General features: G+C 32.6%; 1 protein-coding gene across 9 annotated transcripts in view; it reads right to left on the reverse strand.

The window, feature by feature from the left end:
* LOC117174131 (broad-complex core protein) overlaps positions 1-22,937 on the reverse strand; it is a 69,549-nt gene that overhangs the window by 24,359 nt on the left and 22,253 nt on the right. For 3 of the 9 annotated variants that reach the window (XM_033362919.1, XM_033362920.1, XM_033362918.1), the window contains exons 4-6: positions 21,611-22,196; positions 19,984-20,043; positions 7,752-9,208 (exon numbers count right to left, since the gene is read on the reverse strand). In XM_033362919.1, coding sequence (XP_033218810.1) covers positions 8,544-9,208; positions 19,984-20,043; positions 21,611-22,196 — 1,311 coding nt within the window. In that variant the 3' untranslated portion in view covers positions 7,752-8,543. Of the gene's footprint in view, positions 1-4,724; positions 5,750-7,751; positions 9,209-19,983; positions 20,044-21,610; positions 22,197-22,937 lie in introns of those variants that run through there. The other 6 variants (XM_033362923.1, XM_033362922.1, XM_033362926.1 and 3 more) reach the window with 4 other exon arrangements.

Below are 22,937 nucleotides of genomic sequence, written 5' to 3' on the forward strand. Positions count from 1 at the left end.
TCTCAAATTTCAGTTTCAGAAAACCTTCAATTTATAATTCAAATACATATTGTTTTTCAATGTATAATAAACTGTTTATGTCAATTTAAAACGAGAATCTTTGTAAAAAGGGACAATCGGACATGATGGCCACAAAATCTCATCATAAAAATATTCTATTTGCTCAGGTTTCTCAGCGTTTCGTGTATGGCCTTTTGCTATTATTATCAATCAATCGATTACAAATTTTATTAATTTTCTGAGAAACCTGTTTTTTTAGTTTATTTTAATTTTCTATCTACAGATACTTACATAATTTGTATCCTTTATAGGGTTGCCGCATTAAAGGTTGAAAATGAAGGTCATTGGGAGCTAAAGAATAGAACAAAAATAAAACGCTTATTACCAAAAAGTAAGATCGTGTAAGGATATCAAAAAATACGTTGTTAAAAGTAAAATCCTATTACACACTTATTAATTAGTAAAATGAAGCAGTTTATTCTTCACATTATTTAATCTTTAAACTATATTAATATTTCAAGGAAAAAATTACACTACAATCAATTCTCTTGAAAAAAAATCGTAATAAGCAAAGCTTTAGAAAGAAATTCAGTGTTTCTACATTCAGATATTTTTATAATTAGGAGGTATACTAACAAACTAATATAACATAAAATTATATATCTCTTTTAGAAATGAACTGAATTTCTGTCTGAATTTGAAAAATAAAATATCTATTAAACTTATTTCCAACACCTCTCCCACCCTAGTAATAACACTAGATTATGTTTTTAAGAAGCAAGTGTTAATTATCTTAAGATTTGTGGCCAGCATGTCAAATATCTCAGAATGACATTAAAATAATCGAAAGTCAGGACAGCTTTGCTGATGGAAAATCACTCTTCATTGATGACTTGTCTAAAACTTCTGAAAAAGAATCTCTCATTCTTACCTACTTGTCCTTAGCGTTGTAAAAAATTTGACATTATCTAAATTACATCTTATATATATAATTAAAAATTTGTCATAAGGACAACCGCAGGATTTCGCCGGGAAAGGGTGCTAATCTGGAAAATTGCACCCGCTCCCAGCGAAATCGCGGTAATATTACAAATTTTTATATAAATGTATATATATATATATATATAGTATATTAACTTGCATGCAAGTCAATTAAAACACTATGTGGAAATAAACTTATATTCAGTTAAGAGTCAGAAATACCTTGCTAGTTTAATTAAAAATATATATTGATACACTTTAACACATTGTTAAATTTGAAAGTGTTGTTTCAAATAAAAGTGTACGCGAAAATCGCATCGAGTATGCAAATGTTTTCATGTGGTGCAAAAAGCGTGCTTGATGTATCAATAATGACTCACTTCGTAAAACATTGCATATTTTTATGCGCAAATTCGCGAGGTGGACAATAAACAAAAAGAAAAAAAGAGTGCCTCGAAATATTAAATTTTGCATTGTTTCAGAATTTTTACCTATTTTTATTTACAGATTTGGAATAACAAAAAGATACGCAGGAAGGCTGAATTTATGGTGTATAAAAGAAACGTTTATTCATAAATAAATGAAACAACAACAGACGTGGATACATAATTATCTAAAAAAATTGAGAAGCAATACCCTAAACCCCTAAGAACGAAGATTAGTAAAATCGGTCGTAAATAATATTTACATTTTGGCAAATAATCATAATTCGCATGGATTCTCATTATCTTGTGATCTCGTTGATCTACCTGGATTAGCCTAGATATTCTGAATATAAATGAAATTTCTAAAACGAGCCTAATAAATAGAAAAATCCAGAATATGTCTCACCTTAATTTAGTTTTGTTTTCGCTAAAATCACAGTTTTTCAAAACTTTCCGTTTATGATAATCGAGAGGCTAAAGCTGAATAATTCATCCTTTTCATAAAAACATCCTCTATCGAGCCTCGACGTCTGGAAACAACGCACCTTGTTCCAGTAATAAAATATGAAAATTCAACCTACTGGCACTTAACAAAATCGTAGAGGAATATCGCCATAAAGTAAATTAAGTGAAACTAACAAAAATAGAGACGACAAAACTATCCACAAAAAAAGAATTGCCATAAATGCTTCATTTCAAAAATGTATTTTAAATAGCACCGTTTGAAAGATTTTCCTTTTCCTTCAGCGTTATTGAAACCTAATTTCTGATAATTATAGAAAATAGAGAAAACCTATTACACTTGACTTAAAAAATTGTCTTGTAACAAGTAAATATGAAAAAAAACTAACCGTTGAGAAAACTACAATCTCGTACGGTTTAGTAACGTGGGATAAGAAGTCTGCGAGCTACTATTATAGATACATAATATGTATGCCTTAAATACTTGGATTAATTTACGTTTAAGTCTCAGTCGTTTGTACTGCAGCAATACCCGAGAGCAATATTATAAACCTTCAAATGCACATTCGTAATTTGCTCTGGATTCTCATACCTTTACCGCCTATAAACACAATAACAATCAACGAAGAATCTCCTGATCTAGCAGCCTTCGTAGGCACTAACTCGTCTTACTCGTTCTAAAACTGTATTTCAGATACTTTATCGACTGAAGATTTTTCTATTTACAGGAAAAAAAGTAACTGTTAACCTTAGTTTTTAAATAATTGAACTTTCACTCTAATCAGGACACTCTGTTTACGTATATAGCACAAGTTATGCAAATTCTACGTTGTATAGATTTTATACTACAGGTTATTTAAAACAAGTGTTTATCATAAACAAAATCTGGAACGTAGCCACTCTAGTATGGGGTCATTCACAAAATACGTGATACACTTTTCAGGAATTTCTGAGACCCCCCCCTTCGCGTGATACTTTTTCCATTGGGTTTAACATGGAGAATTATACTTCGGCAGACCCCCCCTCATCCCTAAATGTATTACGTATTTTGTAAGTGACCCCTATTCTTTGTATCTTAATATCGAAATGTAATCTGAATTTAAAACTATTTTTTTTAATGAAACAAAAAGTGAGTATAAATAGTAATGTAATAATGTAATTATAAAAATTAGTTAACTTATAAATGTAATTATATAGTTTGGTGACTTCATCTTTTCGGACTCTTGACAAGCATTTTTTTGTCAAAAATTAAAATAGAGTTGTAGAAGACAGAAAAATTCAGATATTTTGGCGCAACAGAAAATAAAAAAGTTACTACAAAATCACCGATAAATGAAAAATACATTAATTGAACCAAGTTTCTAAGCTAATTTAAACCAACCGCATTGTTTATCTCTATGCGCATAAATAATTTAATCATTCCGAGACCCATTACTTTCTAATTAATCATAAAAAATTAATAATATCGCACCTCATAACTCCTCTTTATGTTCTTATTATTAATTATGTAACAATTATAAAGCTAATTGATTAATACAATAAATAAAAGTATTAAGTAATAAACTAATTCATTCAATAAATTAATCATGAGAAACACACAGAAGACTAATGAAATAGTAACGATTCTTAGTTTTAACTTAATTCGTTTGATGGACCACATATATGTTTTTAACTATACAAAATATCTATACGTGCTAATGCAACAAACGCGGAGTACTATTAAACTGTTTGATGGCATTGAATTACAAATCTGCAAAATTATTTGTCTAATCTAAAAAAAATTGCAACAAAAAGATTGGTTAAATTTCAAAGAGAAAAAACAAACTTTATAAGCATACATAAATTGAGATATATAGTAATAGTTTGAGAGCGAAGGCAGTTAGAGAGCTTGTCATATGTAAATTTTTCGGACCAATTGTATGAAATCTTTCTTCAAAATTTCATATCGGAAATAGTTTTGTAAAAATGTTGGAAAATTTGTAATATCGATATTTATTATACTCACAAAATTATATGATCCATCCTATTAATTGATAATAGTTATAAACAACTTTGAGAATAAAGTAAGCAACTCAATATTGATTGTTGTCCAAGTTTTTTTAAACAGATTTGCATGCATTCAGGATCAATTTCAAATGTAACAATATCGGCTTTGGTTTGGAACAGATGATTTTTTTGTTTTGTTCACATCGATTGATTCTTTTTCTTTAGGCAAGAATAAGAACTTGGAAAAACTGCTTATAGAGATGAAAGCAAGACCATTTTTAAAAATAAAATAATAGCAGAGTTTCTTTAGTAATGGCAAACTTGCATGAATTAAAATAAGGATGGATTTACTCCTTACAAACAACAATTCAGCAATTAGTAGAGAAACTTGGTGAAGTATATTTAAAATTAAACTTTCTATACAAAAAACTCAGATCTGCGAAGAAGCCACCAAACTATAAAATCCTAATTAAAATCTTTTTTAACAAAAAATTACTAAAAGTATAGAAAAGTAACTTTTCAAAATTTGTATTATTTTACATGGCAGCTTTTAAAGTTCTTTTAAGGATTACTTAATGTCAAATGGTATTATTATATGTAGCCACGAATTACTCACAGTTCGATTTATCTGATGATCGGCTTCTTATTTTTAAACTAAATAAGATATCTCGATAAAAAATCTTCGGAAATTAAAGAAAATATACCATCGCACATGGGTCTGGCCAAATAAAGTTTGATTTTTCTTTAAATAGTACAACTACTAAACCTATGTTCCAAATCACATTAAATAAAAAAATATCAAAATTGTACTATTTGAAAAACAACAAAATTCAATAGTCCAGACAGACGTACACTTGTATATTCTCTGTCGTTTCTAAAAATTTCAGCAAATTAAATTCTTTAGTTTAAAAATAAGAATCCGGACAAACAATATATAAGAATGTCGATATGCAGGTACGTCATAGTTAACCACTCGCCCTTAATAATTGTTCTTCTATGCAAATTGAGATGAAAACTTAATAAATCAGCCGGAAACCGAAGGAAGAATGGTTAAGAAAGTACAGTGCACTACTGGTTTTATTATTCGAAATCAAAATGAAGGAATTAAAACAAATTTTGCTGGGAAATAATAAAAATTCGCAAAATTACTCTTCTATAGCGTTACCAATAATTCTTAAAAATGCAATAAGTTACCGATAAAATTTGTCACCCACTGAATCAAGATCCCGAAAATCTGTTGGCTCTACAATAATTATTTACATATCACTTTACTCAAACCGTTGGTTGTGATACAATGAACAATCAAGGTACTGTTTAGCTTGACCTTGGACAATGATCACGCTCTCTCACTTAACTTCCAACCTGACTATCGTTGAGAAAGTTCACTTTGGCACCACATTCTTCTTTAATCTACTTCACGCTGTAGCTTGAAATTCAGTAATCGGAAGACCTCGTAAAAACATGAAAATTGTAATAATTTTCGATTGGGACCAAGGTTACCAAAGACCCCAGTTATCAGGTATCAGTTATCAGTTATTTCGGAACTCATCCATGCGGACTGCAGAACCGGCCTCATCCTAAGCGCGGATATTGTTGCTGCTGAGAATAAGGTCGGTCTGACTGGTCCCTTTGTTGTTCTCTTTGTTGTTGTCTCAGCTCTTCCTCCTCCCTTCGTTGTTGCTCGTTCTTGCTATGTTGTCGATGATAGATGCTCTTATGGTTCCGGAGGCTGTTGAGACTGGAGTAAACCCTCTTGCAGATGTTACAGATCGGTTCCTTGCTGGGCCTGGTGTGCACGTTCTGTATATGCCGCTTCAACCGCGTTAAGGAAGTCAGGTTTTTGTTGCAAGGCTCGCATCGAAACTCATCGGTCGTGCTGCTGCCGGCCAACAGACCTGGCGGCAGAACCAGACACAGGGTTACTTTTGTTTTTGTTCACGTCTCGAATCTTTAAACGACTTCAAACTGACGCTTTTTCACAATTTTTCACAATTTTCATATTATCTCATCATATTAGTTCATCTTATTATCTCCTCTTAATTATCATTTTATCTCATCTCAATCCCATCTCAATACCATCTCATTCAATAACACCTTTAAACCGTGTGCCTTAGTCACTTTGCCACCGTCACCCGATAAGCCGTGCCCGAATTTATGCTTTCGATTTTTTTTTATTTCGCTTGGTTAAACCATATACCTCGCTTCTTTTCATCCACGCAGATGTTCCACTCTTTCCCTCACCAAAAAATTCTTCAAGAAGAATTTCCCTCTTTATCAATTCAGATTAAAGCTTCTAGTGCATATAGTGATGAAAGTAAATTTAGTTATTATAGTATAGAGGCCATTTAGGCAATGATTCAAACAAACAAAATGGATAAAGAGAGAAAGAAACCTTTAAGTAAGATTTTAGAGGGTGAGAAGCAAACCATCTTTACAACGCAACGTATTAATTAACGGGCTTAGTTCATACATAGGAGTACAAGCAATCCAAGATTCCAGCGTTCGTTTGAGAGCGATGACGTTAGTTTTCAGGTCAAAGGCACCAGATGGATCCATGTTGATGCATATTATTTACAGCAGGAGATAGTAGTGCAGACTTGAACGTTTATGTAGATATATAAATATTTACAGGTATGATGTGTTTCAATGGACTGATGCAATGAACAAGGTGGAGGTTCTGCGATCAGCAGATTCATAAATGATTAGGAAATCCCTATGCCATGTGATACAAATGAAAGAATGCGTTTTCTTAACTTTACAGTTTATTTGTTATCTTACGGTAATACAACAGCATACAAGTTTAAGTTCAAAGAAAAAATTGTATTTTGCAGATGACTAGGGGTTACGCCAATGAAAGTTAGAATTCTAATCAAAATCGTTCAGCGAACCGAGAGAGCAATATAAAAATAGGATAGTGTTTTTGATGAATGAAAACTGAGGCTCTTTGTTATTTCATAACGTAAAAATCATTTCAATAAATTAAGTTACCTCACTAACTGCCCCTACGAACCGAGCAGATGTGTTACATAATTAATCTCACTTTTTTGGTAAAGCGTAAAAAACACAGGTATACGATCATAAATTGTGCATGAGAGAAAAGGAGTTAGAATCAAGATTAAACATTACCTGCTACTAACTTTGGTATGTTTTTCAGTAAAACAAAGAAAACTGAGTATGTAAATAATTAAGCTTGACACGCGTTCGCGTTATATTTCAGTACTGATCCTCGAATAGTGAAAGGGTGAAATTAAATATCAGAATCGATGTAAATAATTTTGGACTGAATGCCTCTCGTTGCGCGCTCTCGATATTTAAAACTGCGTCATCAACTGCGATACTCGATTTCGCTTTTTCGTTGATCCAACGACCATTCAAACAGTGAACACCCATTTGTTACGTGAGTTACATCTTATCGCGCAATGTAGCTGATATTCAATCCGCCTGAATGATAGCTATTCTACAGAGATTTTCTGATATCGGTATTTTATCCCTCCAATTTCCACAAAAATATGCCCTTTCCCGGGAAACAATGATGAAAATTTAATTATACGACCATCATCAAAAAGCGATCATTTCAATGTGAATTTAAAGCAAGTTTTTAAATCCTACCCATTGTTTCTCATGCACAATGAATGCTCATTAATACAATTAACAAATTTAGCAGTAGACTATATATCCAGATTAGAGTTTTAAATTGAAAATATTCTTTAGGAATGGTTTTTATGACAAATTGAAGTTTTCTCACTTTAAAACAATACGAATGATCTACTTCTGTAAAAATTAAATATAAGAAGATGACTAAGATCAAATTAAAATTAAATTTATTTGAGTACAATTTGAATTCAGTCAAAGAGAGTTGAATTAACTTGATATGTATTCGTATTCAATATAAACTTAATGAGACTTTGCTGGAATTTACGTAAATGGAGTTTAATTTTTGTGCAAATTCAGTAACATTCACTATCAATTTCATTTCATTTGTTAGAGATCCATTTTTCTGAATAAATATGAATTTCAATAAATCGCGTTCAATTCCAATGACTTGTAACTTAGTTAAATTATTTGAAATTTTAACTAAATTTACCTCAATTGCATTTTACCGATTTGTTATTACAAACAGCAATCAGTATTAATACTCAAACAATTTTTATAAATCATTTAAAAAATGGCTCACTTTTGAAATGTCAGAAAAATCCTAAAATCACGTCTAATTGCCCTTAAATTTACTTAAAATTCACTTTCATATAGTTGAATTTACTTTGAGTTTATTTGCAGTAAGATCAGTTCAGTTTACGTATACTGACTTGACATTAGTTGTATTGATTTAAATTTACGCAAAGTTATCCTGAATCCTAAAATTAATTCGTGAAAAATTCATCTACTTGCATTAATCAGGAATTTAGTATGATTTAGTATGATATTAGTATGATATATATAGTTCCGACTGTACTTTAACCTCCGCTCATCTGATCAACCATCAAACTAGGTAAAATTTGAATTATTTATCTCTGCTTATAAATCTTTTCTGAAATTCTCCCTATATTCTCAGCAATAAAATAAATCAATATAGTTTAGAGATCTTCATATTTTATCATTTTCTCTGAATATTCCCCAATTCCAAATTATCTTTAACCTCTAGAACTCTAATCCGGATTCATTAAAACTGCTCCCTATGTTGCCCAACTCATATTAATAAGTAATTTCCATCTGTCCTTCCATATCCTTCCGTTCCTTCTTGGCATGGTACTGGCTTTTATGGCTAACCAGGCTATTCCTAGACTTGTAGCTTCTGCCACACTGATCACAGGACAATGCTTGAGGTACATAAAAATGCGTATCAGCCAGATGTCTCTGTAATGACCAGGCCCTCGAAAAATGCTTCTGGCAAAAGCTGCAGTAGGTTCCACTTGCAGGTCGAGTTGAAATCATTGACTCCTGTTGTTCGGTTGATCTGCGATTAAAGTCTCGGAGTCTCTCAGTTGAATAGGAGTTGTCTCTTTGAAATCGAAAGTGAGAAAACTGCGCTGATTCTTGGTTCGCTTCTTGACTTCGTCGCAGCCTCTCCAAATCATTATCCAACAAACAGGATTCCAAATCCTCAACACTCTCAATTTTCGGTGATATTGGTTCAGATTTGAGGACAATCTGCATATGATCGTTTATGTCGTCAAGAAGGTCAATTATTGGTAGCTCCTGATGGTGGTGATCTTGCTGATGTTGTCCCTCCACATCGCCACTGGGTTGACTAGCAGGTGTACTTTGGTTTGAACTCGCTTGCTGACCTTCTTGCTGGTTCTCACAGGTGGTAGTTGTGGCGGACTGCCAACCCCCGTCCTCCTCGGCGACCTCCTGGTCTGCAACCAAAGAGGAGGGGGCTGAGTCCAACCATGCTCGCAATTATACGCTGACGCGCAATACAAGTGCGATTTTATCCGCAGTTAGTACAAGCCTAGAACATGCTTCATTGCTTCAAATTCAGCCTTTCACTCTCGATCACGAGATAACAATTTACATATACAATCATGCCGCCGATCCTTATCTTCCTAATTTTCTTATGTTAGCATTTCCCCTTAAGTTTGGGAACAAAAAGCAGCTAAATTCTGATCCCGAGAAATTTGTGCACCGCCCTTAGATTATGGAGAATTCACGAGCTTTGAAATCGGTTTAAAGGACTTTATTTTCAACCCTTTTTCAGAGTTATTTCAATTCTTGACCCCAGTATTTTCAAGCTACCTATGCTCCCAGGGGGTGATTCAAATCTTTAGTAGATTGGGAGAATTGTGTGAATTTTTGTTGTTGAAAATAAATCAATAAGGAGATGGTGCTTTTGTAATTTCAATCTCTGATGTGAAATTAACATCTGAGATTGAGATTTCTAACGAGATTAAACAAAATTTTTGTTATATCTTTTTTACGTTTGATGAGAGAGATGAAAATATTACTAATCCATTCAAATTTAAGAGTGCCTAACACATTCAAACTTTTATTCTCCAGACTTGCGACTTTGATTCTTACATTAATTTTGATACAAAGAATCATGAGTAAAAACAAAGAGATTAACAAAATTATAGTTTAGGATAAAATCTACAGGGGACAAACAACTATTGACCTAAATAATAAAGTCCAACGACAAGTAAAAAATTAACTCTCTTTGAGAAACCCACAGTTTTTCACATATACCATCAATTGCAGAAATCGATAAGCATCAAAAAACTCTTTTGCATAAAATCAATTTGCTTTAAATCATACACGTAGGATAAGGAAATTTTTGTGTCTAATAAAGAAAAATGCAGAGATGTATTTCATTACACACTAGCAGTAATTGCACGCGTTCACGTATTTGGATTTTGAGTCCGTCTCAGATAAAAAATATGAAATTTAAAAACAACCCATTTGTTAATATTTTTTTTTTAAATTTTATCAATAATTAACATTTAATAATTTCGAATTAAGGGCTTCTAAAAAAAAATTTCAAAGCTTTTATTTTGAGTTGACGAATCACGAAATTGAAAGATTTCCGGTTGAAATTAGGTTATTTAAAATTCAGAGGAATTGAAATTGTATCATTTATAACTAAAAGCCTTAAAAATTGCATAATCAAAAATGTTCCGAGGACTGATGGCGCGCCACAAGTAGGATTAAAAGGAGCAGCGCGGGGTCAGCGGCGATTGCTCAGGCGTGATCAAACAAAAGCGTTTTCTACGAAACGGCACTTAATCTGGGTAATTTCCCACCTCCTCCAGTTCCAAAACCGGCCCAGGCTCCGAGTTGTACTGTAGTAATTTTGAATGGGAAAAATGTAAAATTAAAAAAAATTCTATTCCAGAACCTTTAAACTTAAACGAACGCGAACTTCATTTGAAACTGAAAAAATGTATGGTCACCAAAACTTGTGACATTAAAACTTTTTTTATAACAAACCCTTTAAAATATCAATTATTTAAAATAAATTTAAATCACTTAAAAACTAATCATTTTCAAAATTCTAATTAAATCTTAGTTACAAAATTAAAACCTATGAAAAAGAAAATTTTAAAATTGAGCGTTCAACATGTTAATCCAGAAATATAAAATTCTAAACATTTAAAGTTACCGAAATTATTCATTTGCTGATGTATCAGTTACTGTTACATAGATTTTTATAATTTTTCATTTAAACCTAATTTTTAATTTTTTAATTTAAAATCTTTCTTTAGAACTATTATTCACTCTTGAAATTTTTCATTAAAATATTTTTCAATTTGAAATCTAAAATTATCAAATTCAAAACAAATATCAAGGCTTTTAATATGAAATTTTAGAACATTTAATAGCGGAAATGTTTTGTCATTTTTAATAATTATTCTATTTTGAAACTAAAATATTGTAAAAATAAAATTCAAATTAGTATCATATCACGTAGTATCAACTAAAATTCAAAACTACTGGATAGACTTGTTTCTAAAAAATATGATTTTTGTAAAAAAAATCAATGTAATTTTCACCGTTCAAAATTACATATTTTTAAATATAACGAGAAGCATTACGAACCTTAAACTTTATAATTTTTCTTAACACGTTGAAAATGATATGCTTTCTAATTGAGAACTTTTAAAAATAACAAAACATACGAATTATGAAATACGGGAAATCTCCTGATGTAATATTTCTCTTCCGGCTTTATTCAGGGCTTTCCCGGTGAAAGTCTCTCCCGGCTTTCTGAATAAAAAAACTTATAGCAAGAGATCATATTTTTTTGTAAAATTGAAAATAGAATTTTTCATCATCGTCCAAAGTTGAGAAAACTTGCACTTCAAGCGAAAAAAACTTACACGTTTCTCTAAAGCTAATAATACCTTCCAATCAAAGTTTTCACGAAGCAACTCAATACTGACGCATATTGAAAGCATTCTTTTCTAAATCAAAATGGTGCTTCTGCACTTTTGGCACGCGCCAACCTATTAATAAGTAACCACAGTCCAGTACATGAATATAATAGGAATAGATATTTTAAAATTGCTAACTTCAGCCTAACAAACTTAAATTTATATCCCTTTCTGTAATACATCCGACTTAGCTAAGAATATTAAGAAATCTTTTAATTCCACGATCTTGATATCTCCAAAAAAAATCTTATTGCAAATTGAGTATGATTAACAAAAAATTAGGAGCAGTTAGGAGTGTAACTGACCACGCCATTCCCCTTGGGTTTGAAAGTAATCGTTGACCGCAAGGTCGACAGGGGCAGGACTGTGGGAAGATCGGGATGGTAAGGAAACTTGAAGCGATGACAGGACAAGGATGTACGTAAAAAGCCTATAACACTCATAGGGATAGGATGTCAATATACAGGATTGAAGCTTTATAGGAGCGATGGCACTGGTTCTTTGTGGGATTTTACCGGGTTGGTTACCCTGGCAACGCACCCCGCTCTAAACCCTCGAGGGTGTTCTATAAGAAGTGGGGGGGGGGGGGGGGGGGGGGGGGGGGGGGGGGGGTTAGCTAGAATGCGTATTATTCTTAATAACCCTGCTCGCCCGTAGGGCTGTATTATGACTGATGTTGACTCTGCTTTGAGCTTGGAGCCTCATGGCGATCGATAGGCCTACTCGCGAACAGGGAGAAAAATATGAGTGGCTTCCGGATTGGTTACCCAACTCTTAGATACCGAATGTGTCCAACTTTTCTCTAGTATAGGTGATAGAACTCAAGATCTTTCAGGATCTTCAAACCGACCCCGCGAATTTTTCTCACGGGTGTTAATAAAGCTCCTTTTCAAAGATGGATATTAGATTACGGTCCCTGCAAAAGAGGGAATTTCTCTCTCCATATAAATGTGAAAAACTATCTTGAGCAAATATGAGAACTTGAAATTTGCATTATATTTAAATTACGATGAAAATAATAGAAATAAGTTGATAATGCAGAGGAATTTATGATTGATTGATGATTGACTCTCCTTTATTGAAATTTTCATCTACTCAATAAAACTAACTTTAAGGCATGTACATAGGAAACAAGGGACTAGGCATGCCGTTGCGGGGGTGATGCAATGAGAGGGGAGGTCAGCCACCTTTTGATGTCCCGCGACAAACATGGCAGCGCCCACATGTTTATATTTTCATGCACAGTTTTTCGGTAAAAATGCTCGTGCGCATAATCAAATGGCACATCGTAAGATGGCGGCTCTCCCCACTTATGGAATTCTCGCCCCTCCCGTGGATTTAACCCCGCTCGCCCAAGTTAGGATGGCATGCCTAGTCCCGTGTTTCCTATGTCCATGCTTTAAGGTAACAAGGTACGTTTAAGTGATAACAAGCCCAACCCTGATTTCTACTTTATCTACCGAAGATTAAGGATTTTATAGATTATAGATTATTCTCAGATATTAAAAAATATATATTCAACGGAGATTTCGATAATAGTAAATTATCCAATTAGTCATTAAATGGGACTCAATTGATAAGACTTTTGAATAGCCGACTGCAGATTGCTGCCAACTAGTGGCAGGAACCCGCAACTGAATTCACTGCCTTAGGTTCTGAATTATTGAAATATAATTCACTTTATAAATATTTTGACATTTTATTCATGATACTTCCTTTATTTATATTCAAATGTGTTTAGGTGATTTAGGTAGCATGAAGTATTAAATCATTCAATTATTTTATTTGCAAGAAGGACTATTGCGCAGTTTGCGAGGTCACTTCAAGTTCATCATCGATAATAGCACAGACCACAAAAACAGTTGGCTAGAGCTGGGAATGGACGACATTCATACTATAGATAAAAACCAGCCCTAAGGTGCAAAATCTAACTCTTCGAAGTGAAATTCAAATTAACATAAGTGTAATGAAATACAAAGATTAAATTTGCCAACTTTGGATACTGGAGCGAGATACTAGGACAAACAAACGACCAGCTGTGAGTACAAAAGACAAATGGAATAAAAAAAATGTTAAGAAGCTCAATTTCTATTCGTTGCAATACACGACACCACGAATTCGAGATTAATTACCAAGCTATAAAGCGTCGATAAAATCCGCTGAATTCAAATTACGTCACATTGAAGCTCTATCAATTCCCAGACAGATGGCAACAAGTTCTCGAAAATTTGAAACTATATCTCCTCTCCTTATCTAATGTTATCAATATTAGAAACATACCTTGTTGAGTTCTTTGTGTCGAGTGCATCAGATAACAAATTTATCGGATAAAAGTGTTGATAAAAAACGAATATGCATTGGGCAACGTGCAATATTTTGCAAAGATTCCTTTGAGGATTCCTTTCTAATTTTGGCAGTCAATTGTCAGGCGACAAGGACCGATAAACAAAATCAGATATTTTATATCTTCACTTTTTCTAGAAATTCCAATAACACTGTGGATACTGAATATCAGAATAATTGAATCCATGATTAAAATTTGACAAATTAAATAGAAGATCCTTGATTGCGAAAGATGGGAAGAGAACTTTCTTTTGAGACAATTATGCATAATTAGGTTCCTTGAAATCGGAACTTTCAATCAAGTTAATCAGAACCGAAGAAAAGAGGGAAAAGGGAATCAGCATCTGCGCCGAAAGTTGAGCCAAAAGTAGGAGAATAATTTCATAAAATTGGTTTGTTTCGCCCTCTTTTCTTAGCCCTGCAGAGAGTATGAGCACAATTATAAACTCAGCAGGATGAAATTTCAAGCAGTTAAAACTTTTAATTCTTCTAAATTACGAAATTTCAATATGAAAATTAATTATTTCTGACTGCAAGGGAGCGAAATTAATTTTAAAGAATAACGTATGTGACTGCAAAATTCTTTCACATTAAAAATCAGGCTAGAGGATACATTGTAGTACTCAGTAGTAGTGCCCAGAGTTCGGAGGATGCGTTGCGGAATAAATATTTGCCCTGAGCCATTGCATCAGGAGGCTGTAATGCGGCCTCTGATATAGCGCAGAAAAGTAGTTCGCTCAGTTCTGTGCCGCTATTTTTACGCGGTTGGATTTTACAACAGGTTCTCTTTGCGAGTGGTGTTTTACGGTGAAAAAAATGAAAAACATACAGCGCGAGACGAGAGAAGATACAAAAAAAGAGAGATCAGTCTACTAGCGCAACTCTTTTTAGACATCAATTCCACCCCCTCTTCCTTTTTCATCAACAAAACGGAGCTAAGAATACTCTACGAAGAAAGACTTTCTTTCTTCCAGTTTTCCCGATAGTCTCCTGACGCCCAGACGGTATCTTCTTTTTTTTTCCCCACGAAATTTTACACCAAACTTTATTGTTTCATAGTTGCTAAATATTCCTTTCTAGCTTTTATATTAATTTAATTTAATTTTCTTTTTAAACTGTGAAAATGAAAGAACGAAAGATGTGAGCTGCAGAGCAAATTTCAAATTTGAAGAATCTTTAGAAGTTAAGTCACTGTTCAAACAAAGGGGAACATAAACTCTAAAGGATTTACAACTTTTATGAAAAAAGTAAAAAAATCGTCTAACTAATAGCGCAATTTTCAGGTTGCGATGCCTCTTATAAAATTCTCACTCATACTCAACACGTCATTTTCTTCTTATTATGCAAATGATAATTAGCATCTTTATCTCCGCCTTCAATTTCGATTAGATTCGTGACTTTTACTTAAAAGCAAGGTGGCTCAAAAACTAACGATTGATTTTTGCGAACCGATAAAACTTAATATTCTCGAGACAATCTAAACCATAAAAAGTCATAGAATCTTGAACAATAATTTATAATGATCAAAATGAAACTGTAACGATCAAATTAATCATCAGGCAATGAATGTTTGTATTAATCTTCTCAGCGAAGAGAAAAAAAGAAATGATTGTGTTTAACACTAATGAATACTATCAGTGTTTTCTGGGGCAAGAGAAGAAGAAAAAATTAAGATTCCTAGAATGCAGTTACACTAGAGAAGATGACAAATGGACTTTTTATATTAGTCTGTTCCTTCACACTTTTATTTTAATCTCAATCCCTGTATATCAGCCATTATTATGTATTCCTGTCAGATAAGCAGAAAAGTGTACTGGGAATAAAGTCTCTCTTTGACAGATTAAAAAAATAATCGTACTTTCAAGATGTGCGAAAAAATGTGTTTGTGTGAGAATTCTGATCAGAGGATCGACCTGATCTCGGGTATGAAATTTGCTATTTCATAAGCTATAAGGTTGATAGTTTCTAACGATAATTTTGAAGCTAATGGCAAGTTTTATACACTGAAGAAGGCAAATATTGCAACTTTGTGTGTGTATGTGTGTTCAAGCTTTATCAGTTTCGGCGATAGGAAAGAACTGGTTTTGCGAAATGAAACTTGAGTCAGTAGCGAAACTTGATTCGGTGAAAGGGGGCCATTTAATATTAAAAATAGAGACATGCTTTGTACTTTTGAAAATTAAATAATTTATTTCTGTTTGAAGTACTATTGTAAATAAAATACTTTAAAATTGAGGCAATGTAGATTTAAAAGATTTCTGGGCTCCTCGCTTGTCAAAATCACCTGATACATTTTTTTGCCAATTTATCAGGAACATTCTGCCGTACAAACTAAAAAGATACAAAAGTAACATTGCCGCTTAGATTGATTCTCTTAAACGTGGCAATGAAAAATTAGACCTAAGCGGCAATGTCACTTATGTATCTTTTTAGTTTGTACGGCAGTATTGATTCCTACTGAGTTATAAAATTGGTTATAATAATAGATCCAAACTTTATAAAGGCGAAATTAAAATTCTAAGAACCAGATTAGAAACTGCTATTCAACATTAAAACAGTATCTTAAGGGATTTTTTTGAAATGGCCAAAAATTTGTATATAATTTCAATTAATGTACAGTGATTTCATGACTGAGCAATTGCAAAATTTACATTTAACATTTTAAAGTTACACTCAGAAAAATAGCTTTTGAATAACTATTGTTCGAAGGCAAATCTTTGTATTGCTTGAAATGGTATAACTATATAATTCACAACCTCGCTATTGAACAAAACTGAATAATTATTTTTTCATTGAGTAACCTTTTGAATCAATAAAAGTTATATAATTCTGTGAAAAATATTTCAAATTATTTACAATGCATGGAATTTGATAAAATTTAAATTTGCTTACATGTAATTGTAAGCTGGAAAAGATTAATTGAGAGGTCGTAATTTTTCACTAAATACGTGACACAAAAGTAAAGAAAAATAAAAAAAAGTGTGCAGTTCCAAGGCTGAAGAAATAATTTCTAAAAATTACACTTTATGTTGAATAAGTTTTATCTAGAGTTTTTGATGTGAGTATGAAGTAGGTGATTAGATATGCAATGCGAATAGGAGAAAAAGTTTAAAGGCGTTTTCGTAACTTCGATTCTCGGTGTAGGTTAAAGGGCAAAACGAAAGATATGCGAGCGAGTTTCGGTAGGCGACACACGATTTAATATGCCTAATAAGCAGCGCGATGTAGGAACGTAAGTGGTGTACCAAGGTCATTGTATTTTTAGTTAGGCCAATGTTTAGCTGTCCACGTCCGCAACGAGGAGCTAGAAGGACCTTGAAATTCACGGATAACATCTGCTGTCTTATCAAAAGGCCCCTGCGATAAATTTTTCAGTACTAACCTAGCATAAACCAGGCGTTCAAATATTAATCGAAAGGCCGCACCTGAATTTACACAACGTCTCGATTTCCAGACAAAGAAGCGATTTTTCTTCAAGGCCTTCTTATCAAGATGGAACTCTTCTTCAAGGAATAATTTTTTGCTGAAGCATTTACAAACTCATTATTCCCCAAATGTTTCAAAATAATTTCTCATCGTAATTCACTACTTAGAGGTAGACTACAAGATACAATTACACCTCAAATCTCTAAATGTCATATGTTATAAATATTTTATCAATTCATGAACAAAAAACAACAACACTTTATTTAGCTAAAAGTTATCGCATAACCCAATTCCTCAGAAATTAACAATTATTCGTGATATATATTATAGCCAGATAATTACATAAGAGATTAGCCAAAGTTTTAATAAAACTTGTCGCCAAATTGCTTCTGAAAATTACTGTGCGAATCATTAGTTCTTTTTCAGTTTAATTCTAAGCAAACACAATTTTACAGCAACTTTATCTTTCTTATATGTGTCTTCAGGATCTACTTTCGCAAACTCAAGCTTTTGATGTTTGATCAAATAACTGCTTAACATAAATTGTTTTTTTTTAGTAGTAAATCTGAGTAATGAAATCCTCGATTTCAGTTTTATTAATATAATCCACTAATACCACAAACAAAGGTTATCCAGTTGATACCCCGAGTTTAAAAACACTTTTTGTTTCAGCGAAATAAAAATTTAGCTTTAATTTTTTATTAAGAAAGTTCCATATGATCAAGCGAGAAATCTATTACTAAGAAATCTTGACGGACAATTTTCTTAAAGTTTTTCTAAAATTTAGAACTCATTCCGTTAATTTGAAATTGAGATAAAGACTCTTATCTGTGCAACATTTTATAAGCTCCGGACAGGTCTATCTTAAGAATATTATGCATTCAAATGAACTCGATAAACCGTGGTTGTGTTTCACGTTCGAAGCTTTTTACTTTTTACAGTGATATGTAAAACTGATAAGCAGATGGCAGAATAAATGAAACTTTTCAAAAGAGACACCTGGGCCATAAAAGTGTGTCTTTCTCAATCAATTTTAAAAAGACTCAAGATTGAAGGTACGGATTAGAGGTAAAATAAATAAAGATCACATGTTCAAACAAAAGAAAAACGGAAACTTAGAAGTGTTTTATCGCGAAGAGTGACACTCTTGGATTTGAAGAAAAGATCATGTTCCGGTTGTCATAAGCGGTGTCTTTTTAATCTACGATAATACAATATTATTGTTATATGGATCGAATAACAATCAAACAGTAAAGGTGATAAGTGGAGACTCTATCACATCCTCTTTTATACAAGAAACAAATACGTTTCACGATACCATTAGGTGTTTTTTCAAATAACTACTTTTATAGGTAAGTCATAATTATAAATCATGAATTCCTAAGTTTGTATTGTTTACTATAATAAATCAAAGTAAGGTAATTTGTATATGTGTATCGTAATATAAAATGCACGTATGAGCAATGTCGGCGGAACTGCTTTGCAAGGCCGACGATTTGACGGGACGACGACACACTAACAGAAATTTATGCGACAAATTGGACAGTACGAGCACGGCAAAGGTTAATAATAATAATATGAAGTAACAAAAAAGTTATTGATCAATGCATTGTATTTTGTGAGTAACTTTCATCGTCAACTCCGCGACGAGAGACTCAAGAGGAAATAAAATGTAAAATAAAAAAAAAGGTTAATAAAGAAAACCATGGACTATAGCTTACTGCTAGCCACTGCAGTGTCTGATCTCTGAATATTATTACCTACTACATTTTCTGCTATTATTATAAATTATTCTATTATAAGATAACGTCTGCAGTGGGCTTATTTTGTACAGTGATTTCAAACTTGCTTTTCTCTCTTTCTTGTTCTTCGCCAATTACAGTGGGTCTATGGTCTCGTGGGCAAGGATTTTATATTTATTTTAGTTTTCTAAAACGAATAATAATATTTTATTCTTGTTTTTACATATATATATATATTTTTTTTTTGAATAAATAGGTTGTGAATTTTGGAAACATCCATTTGCCTCCGAGCCTTAGATTTCCACGAATGATTTTATGAAATGCGAGCGATTCGTAATGGTATCTAATCTTAAAGTACAGAATGATGATTTTGATGATTTGGTAATGCATGCCAATTAGAAGAAATTTAATCTTCCAAGCAGAGAGAAAGAGTATGATTTTTCACCGCAACCAATAAAACTTTGAATTTTGATCATTTGTGATTTTGTTAGTTTGATATAACTGCACAAGTCATAGTGGTGTTTTCTCATCGGACCGCAACATTGCAGATGAGTTTAATTCGTCTAGAATATTTCGGTTACCGATTGAAAAATAAAAAAAGTAGCGGATAGTAGCCACCGAAATCAAGAAGAATTGAGAATCACATTTATCGACACGGAAATATTATTATAAATGAAAATAGATAAAAATTCCATGATTCTTAGATTCTTGTGATTTCAGGGAATTGTATTGTTTGAATGGAAGTTTTCTTACCTTGCGAAGTTCCTGCCAAGTCCGGTGTTTGCAACCCGTGACCCAAACCTGGAAATTTCACTATCGTCACAAGTAGAAAGAAAGCTTCCTTATTAAAAGGCTCCAGAAGGCCTGTACGCAATTTCGCAATTCTGTGTGAATGAAGCATATATCATGTATGCAAGCAAAAATAAAGATTTTATGGAAAAACGCATAAACATAAAATTTGTGAATAAAGCGGACATACATGCTTAATCAATGCAATTCGCAGTATTGGTTTAGATAGTTTAGAAAATTATGAATTAAAATACGAATAGCGATTAAAAACATATTCTGCATCTAAAGGTAGGTATGAAACATTTGTAAAAGAATAACAAATAGAGAAAAAAGAAGACTTCACATATGTTATGAAATGTCAGAGTGAAAAAAATGCATCTAAGAAAAATGCGTAGTCGTTAAAGCGAACTAAAAACAAATGACACAACGAGAGGAAGATAGGGCAACCTTATTCTTTCTTTTGAATATTACACCCCTTCACGATGCAATAATACAAATACAAAACGTAAGCAGGACTCACAAATCTTAATTCCGGAAAAGAATAAAAATAGTAGAAATTTGTATCAAAATAGTGGATTTCATGATGAAGAAAAAGGGCATAAACTTCTAATCCTAATTTTATTTAACATTTGATATTTTTATCATATTTCAAAATTTGAAATAATTTTGATTTAGTTTATCTCCAATTATGGAGGTAAAGTTCTTTTCATTTACACATTTCCAAAATATTATATCGTTTCCACTTAAATTAAGTACATTTAAATATGATTCGAAAATTTAATTTTGATTGCTTGAAAATCTGAATGAATTTTAATTATTTTAATTTTCAATTTTATTCAATCTAAACTGTTGAAACTATGAATTCTATCTATATACTTAATGGCTTCAAAATTTAATATTTTGCATTACACATAATGAAATAATTTATATAAATCAGATGTGATTACCATTTTTTTCTTTAAAATTATCAGAATTTTACAACAATCAAATGCTTCAAATTGTGTCATTCTTTTAGATTTTAATACTTTCCAGTTCATATTGCTCACAATTTGGGCTAGTACCAACTTAGAAAGTTCTAAATTCAAAGTTTTTCTGTAATTTCATAAATTTCATTTGGCAAGCTGGTCGTTTTGTAATACTAACATATCCTACTTGAATGTTTTCGAACTTGATTATTTTCAAAATTACTGGTTGCACTCTCAAAACCTAAATTAGTTAAACTTGACTAACAATTTCTTAAATGTTACTAATTGCTAATCAAATTAAGGTCTGACTGCTTCACTGCTAATCCAAAACAAGTTTTTAATCCTTCTTAAGGCGAACATCAACACCAAGTTTAATTAAAACTCATATTTTTACCCTTTTCAATCCATAAGTGTGGTAAAAATGAATCCAAATGAATTTGAATAAATAAGACAATAAAGAAAAAAGTCTGCACTTTAAAAACAATAGAATCGGGAAAAGGTGGGAAGCAGAAATTAGTTTGAGGATTACGCAAGTTAAAAAAACACTAATGAAAATGAAAAACTAAAATTCTATCAAATTGTTCTATGCGTACAGGCCGAATGAAAGGTTCCCAGTCAGAACTCACCTGACAATGGTGAATGGTCTGTGGTGAGCGCCGCCATACTAAAATTGAAGCTTCCTGGCGTCGAAGTAAAAAGTTTACTTTCTTGCATATAATTAGGCGTAGGTGGATGTTCGGGTTCAGGTTCATGCTCGTTACTACTCGCCGATGCAGGTGGTCGATCCGATGCCGCCGCGCCAGAATCCGAAGAATCCTCATTGTGGGGACCTGTGCCACCATTGCCTCCAGTCAATTCCAGAGGTTCGCACTTTATCGAATCTTCTATTGGACTGTTATCCTCGTGAACGCCATTTCCCTCAATTTTATTCGACAGATGATTTTTGACCATCGAAAAATCCGTTGGCGTTGCATCATTGTTGTTGAGGGGTGGTGATATTACCCTGGGTCTTTTTATACTTTCGTCGTGTGGGTCCGGGGTATGTCTTTCGTTCCTGCGAATCTGCGCCCTGCGCAGCAACTGTTGTACTGTCGTAGGTGTCGGGGTTACAGGAGTTGGTGGTGAACCTCCTCGAGGGAAACCCTCATAATTCGGCTTTTCAGGCGGAGGTATGTGGTTGCCACCAGCAGCCAGCGCACGAACATGCGAGAGCTGAATGCATCAAACAAAAAGACAATTTTTTCAGAACAGGTCTGAAAATTTCTAAATTCTTAAAAAATCATCTGCAGATTCTAGAAATGAATACAGTTAAGAGATTTTTCTCTCGAAAAGAAGGATTTACCAAGTGTAAACAAGAGAAAGTTAAACTGTCTCTTTACATTTTTGAATTCAAGTTGAAACTGGAATTTTGCGATGTTGGTTAAATGAAAGGATTGATGTCAGTCCTAACGAATTTGTTAAGCCAATTTCAACAATAGTTTAAATCTTAAAATAATAATTGCGATGACTATAGTTATTTCAACAGTACCAAAGCCTACATTTGAAACTTTCTAAAGTTTCTTTGCATTTGCATTAACTCTGCCAATTAAAAGAATTTCAACAAATATAATAAAAACCAATATGTATTGCCCCTTATTTTCAAGTTCTCATTCCTTCTTACAATAATTTACGAACGTTGGCAATAATCTTAAAATTAATTCTGCCTAACAGTTTCAAATTAATATTTATGTAACAAATGTTGAATAATATTATTTAATAAGCATGGCATACAACTAGCATCATGAATTAAAAATAAGAATTACATTAAAGCGTAGAAAATTCGAATTGAACAGTACAAAATATTCAACCGCTTTTTGCGATTATAAATAAGTAATTCAAATGAAATATGACGAACGACAAAATATTACCTAATCGAAAAACATAAATGATTAAAATGAAGCAAATAATTAAAAG

This window comes from Belonocnema kinseyi, chromosome 6 (genome assembly GCF_010883055.1).
Source record: "Belonocnema kinseyi isolate 2016_QV_RU_SX_M_011 chromosome 6, B_treatae_v1, whole genome shotgun sequence".
NCBI lineage: Eukaryota > Metazoa > Arthropoda > Insecta > Hymenoptera > Cynipidae > Belonocnema > Belonocnema kinseyi.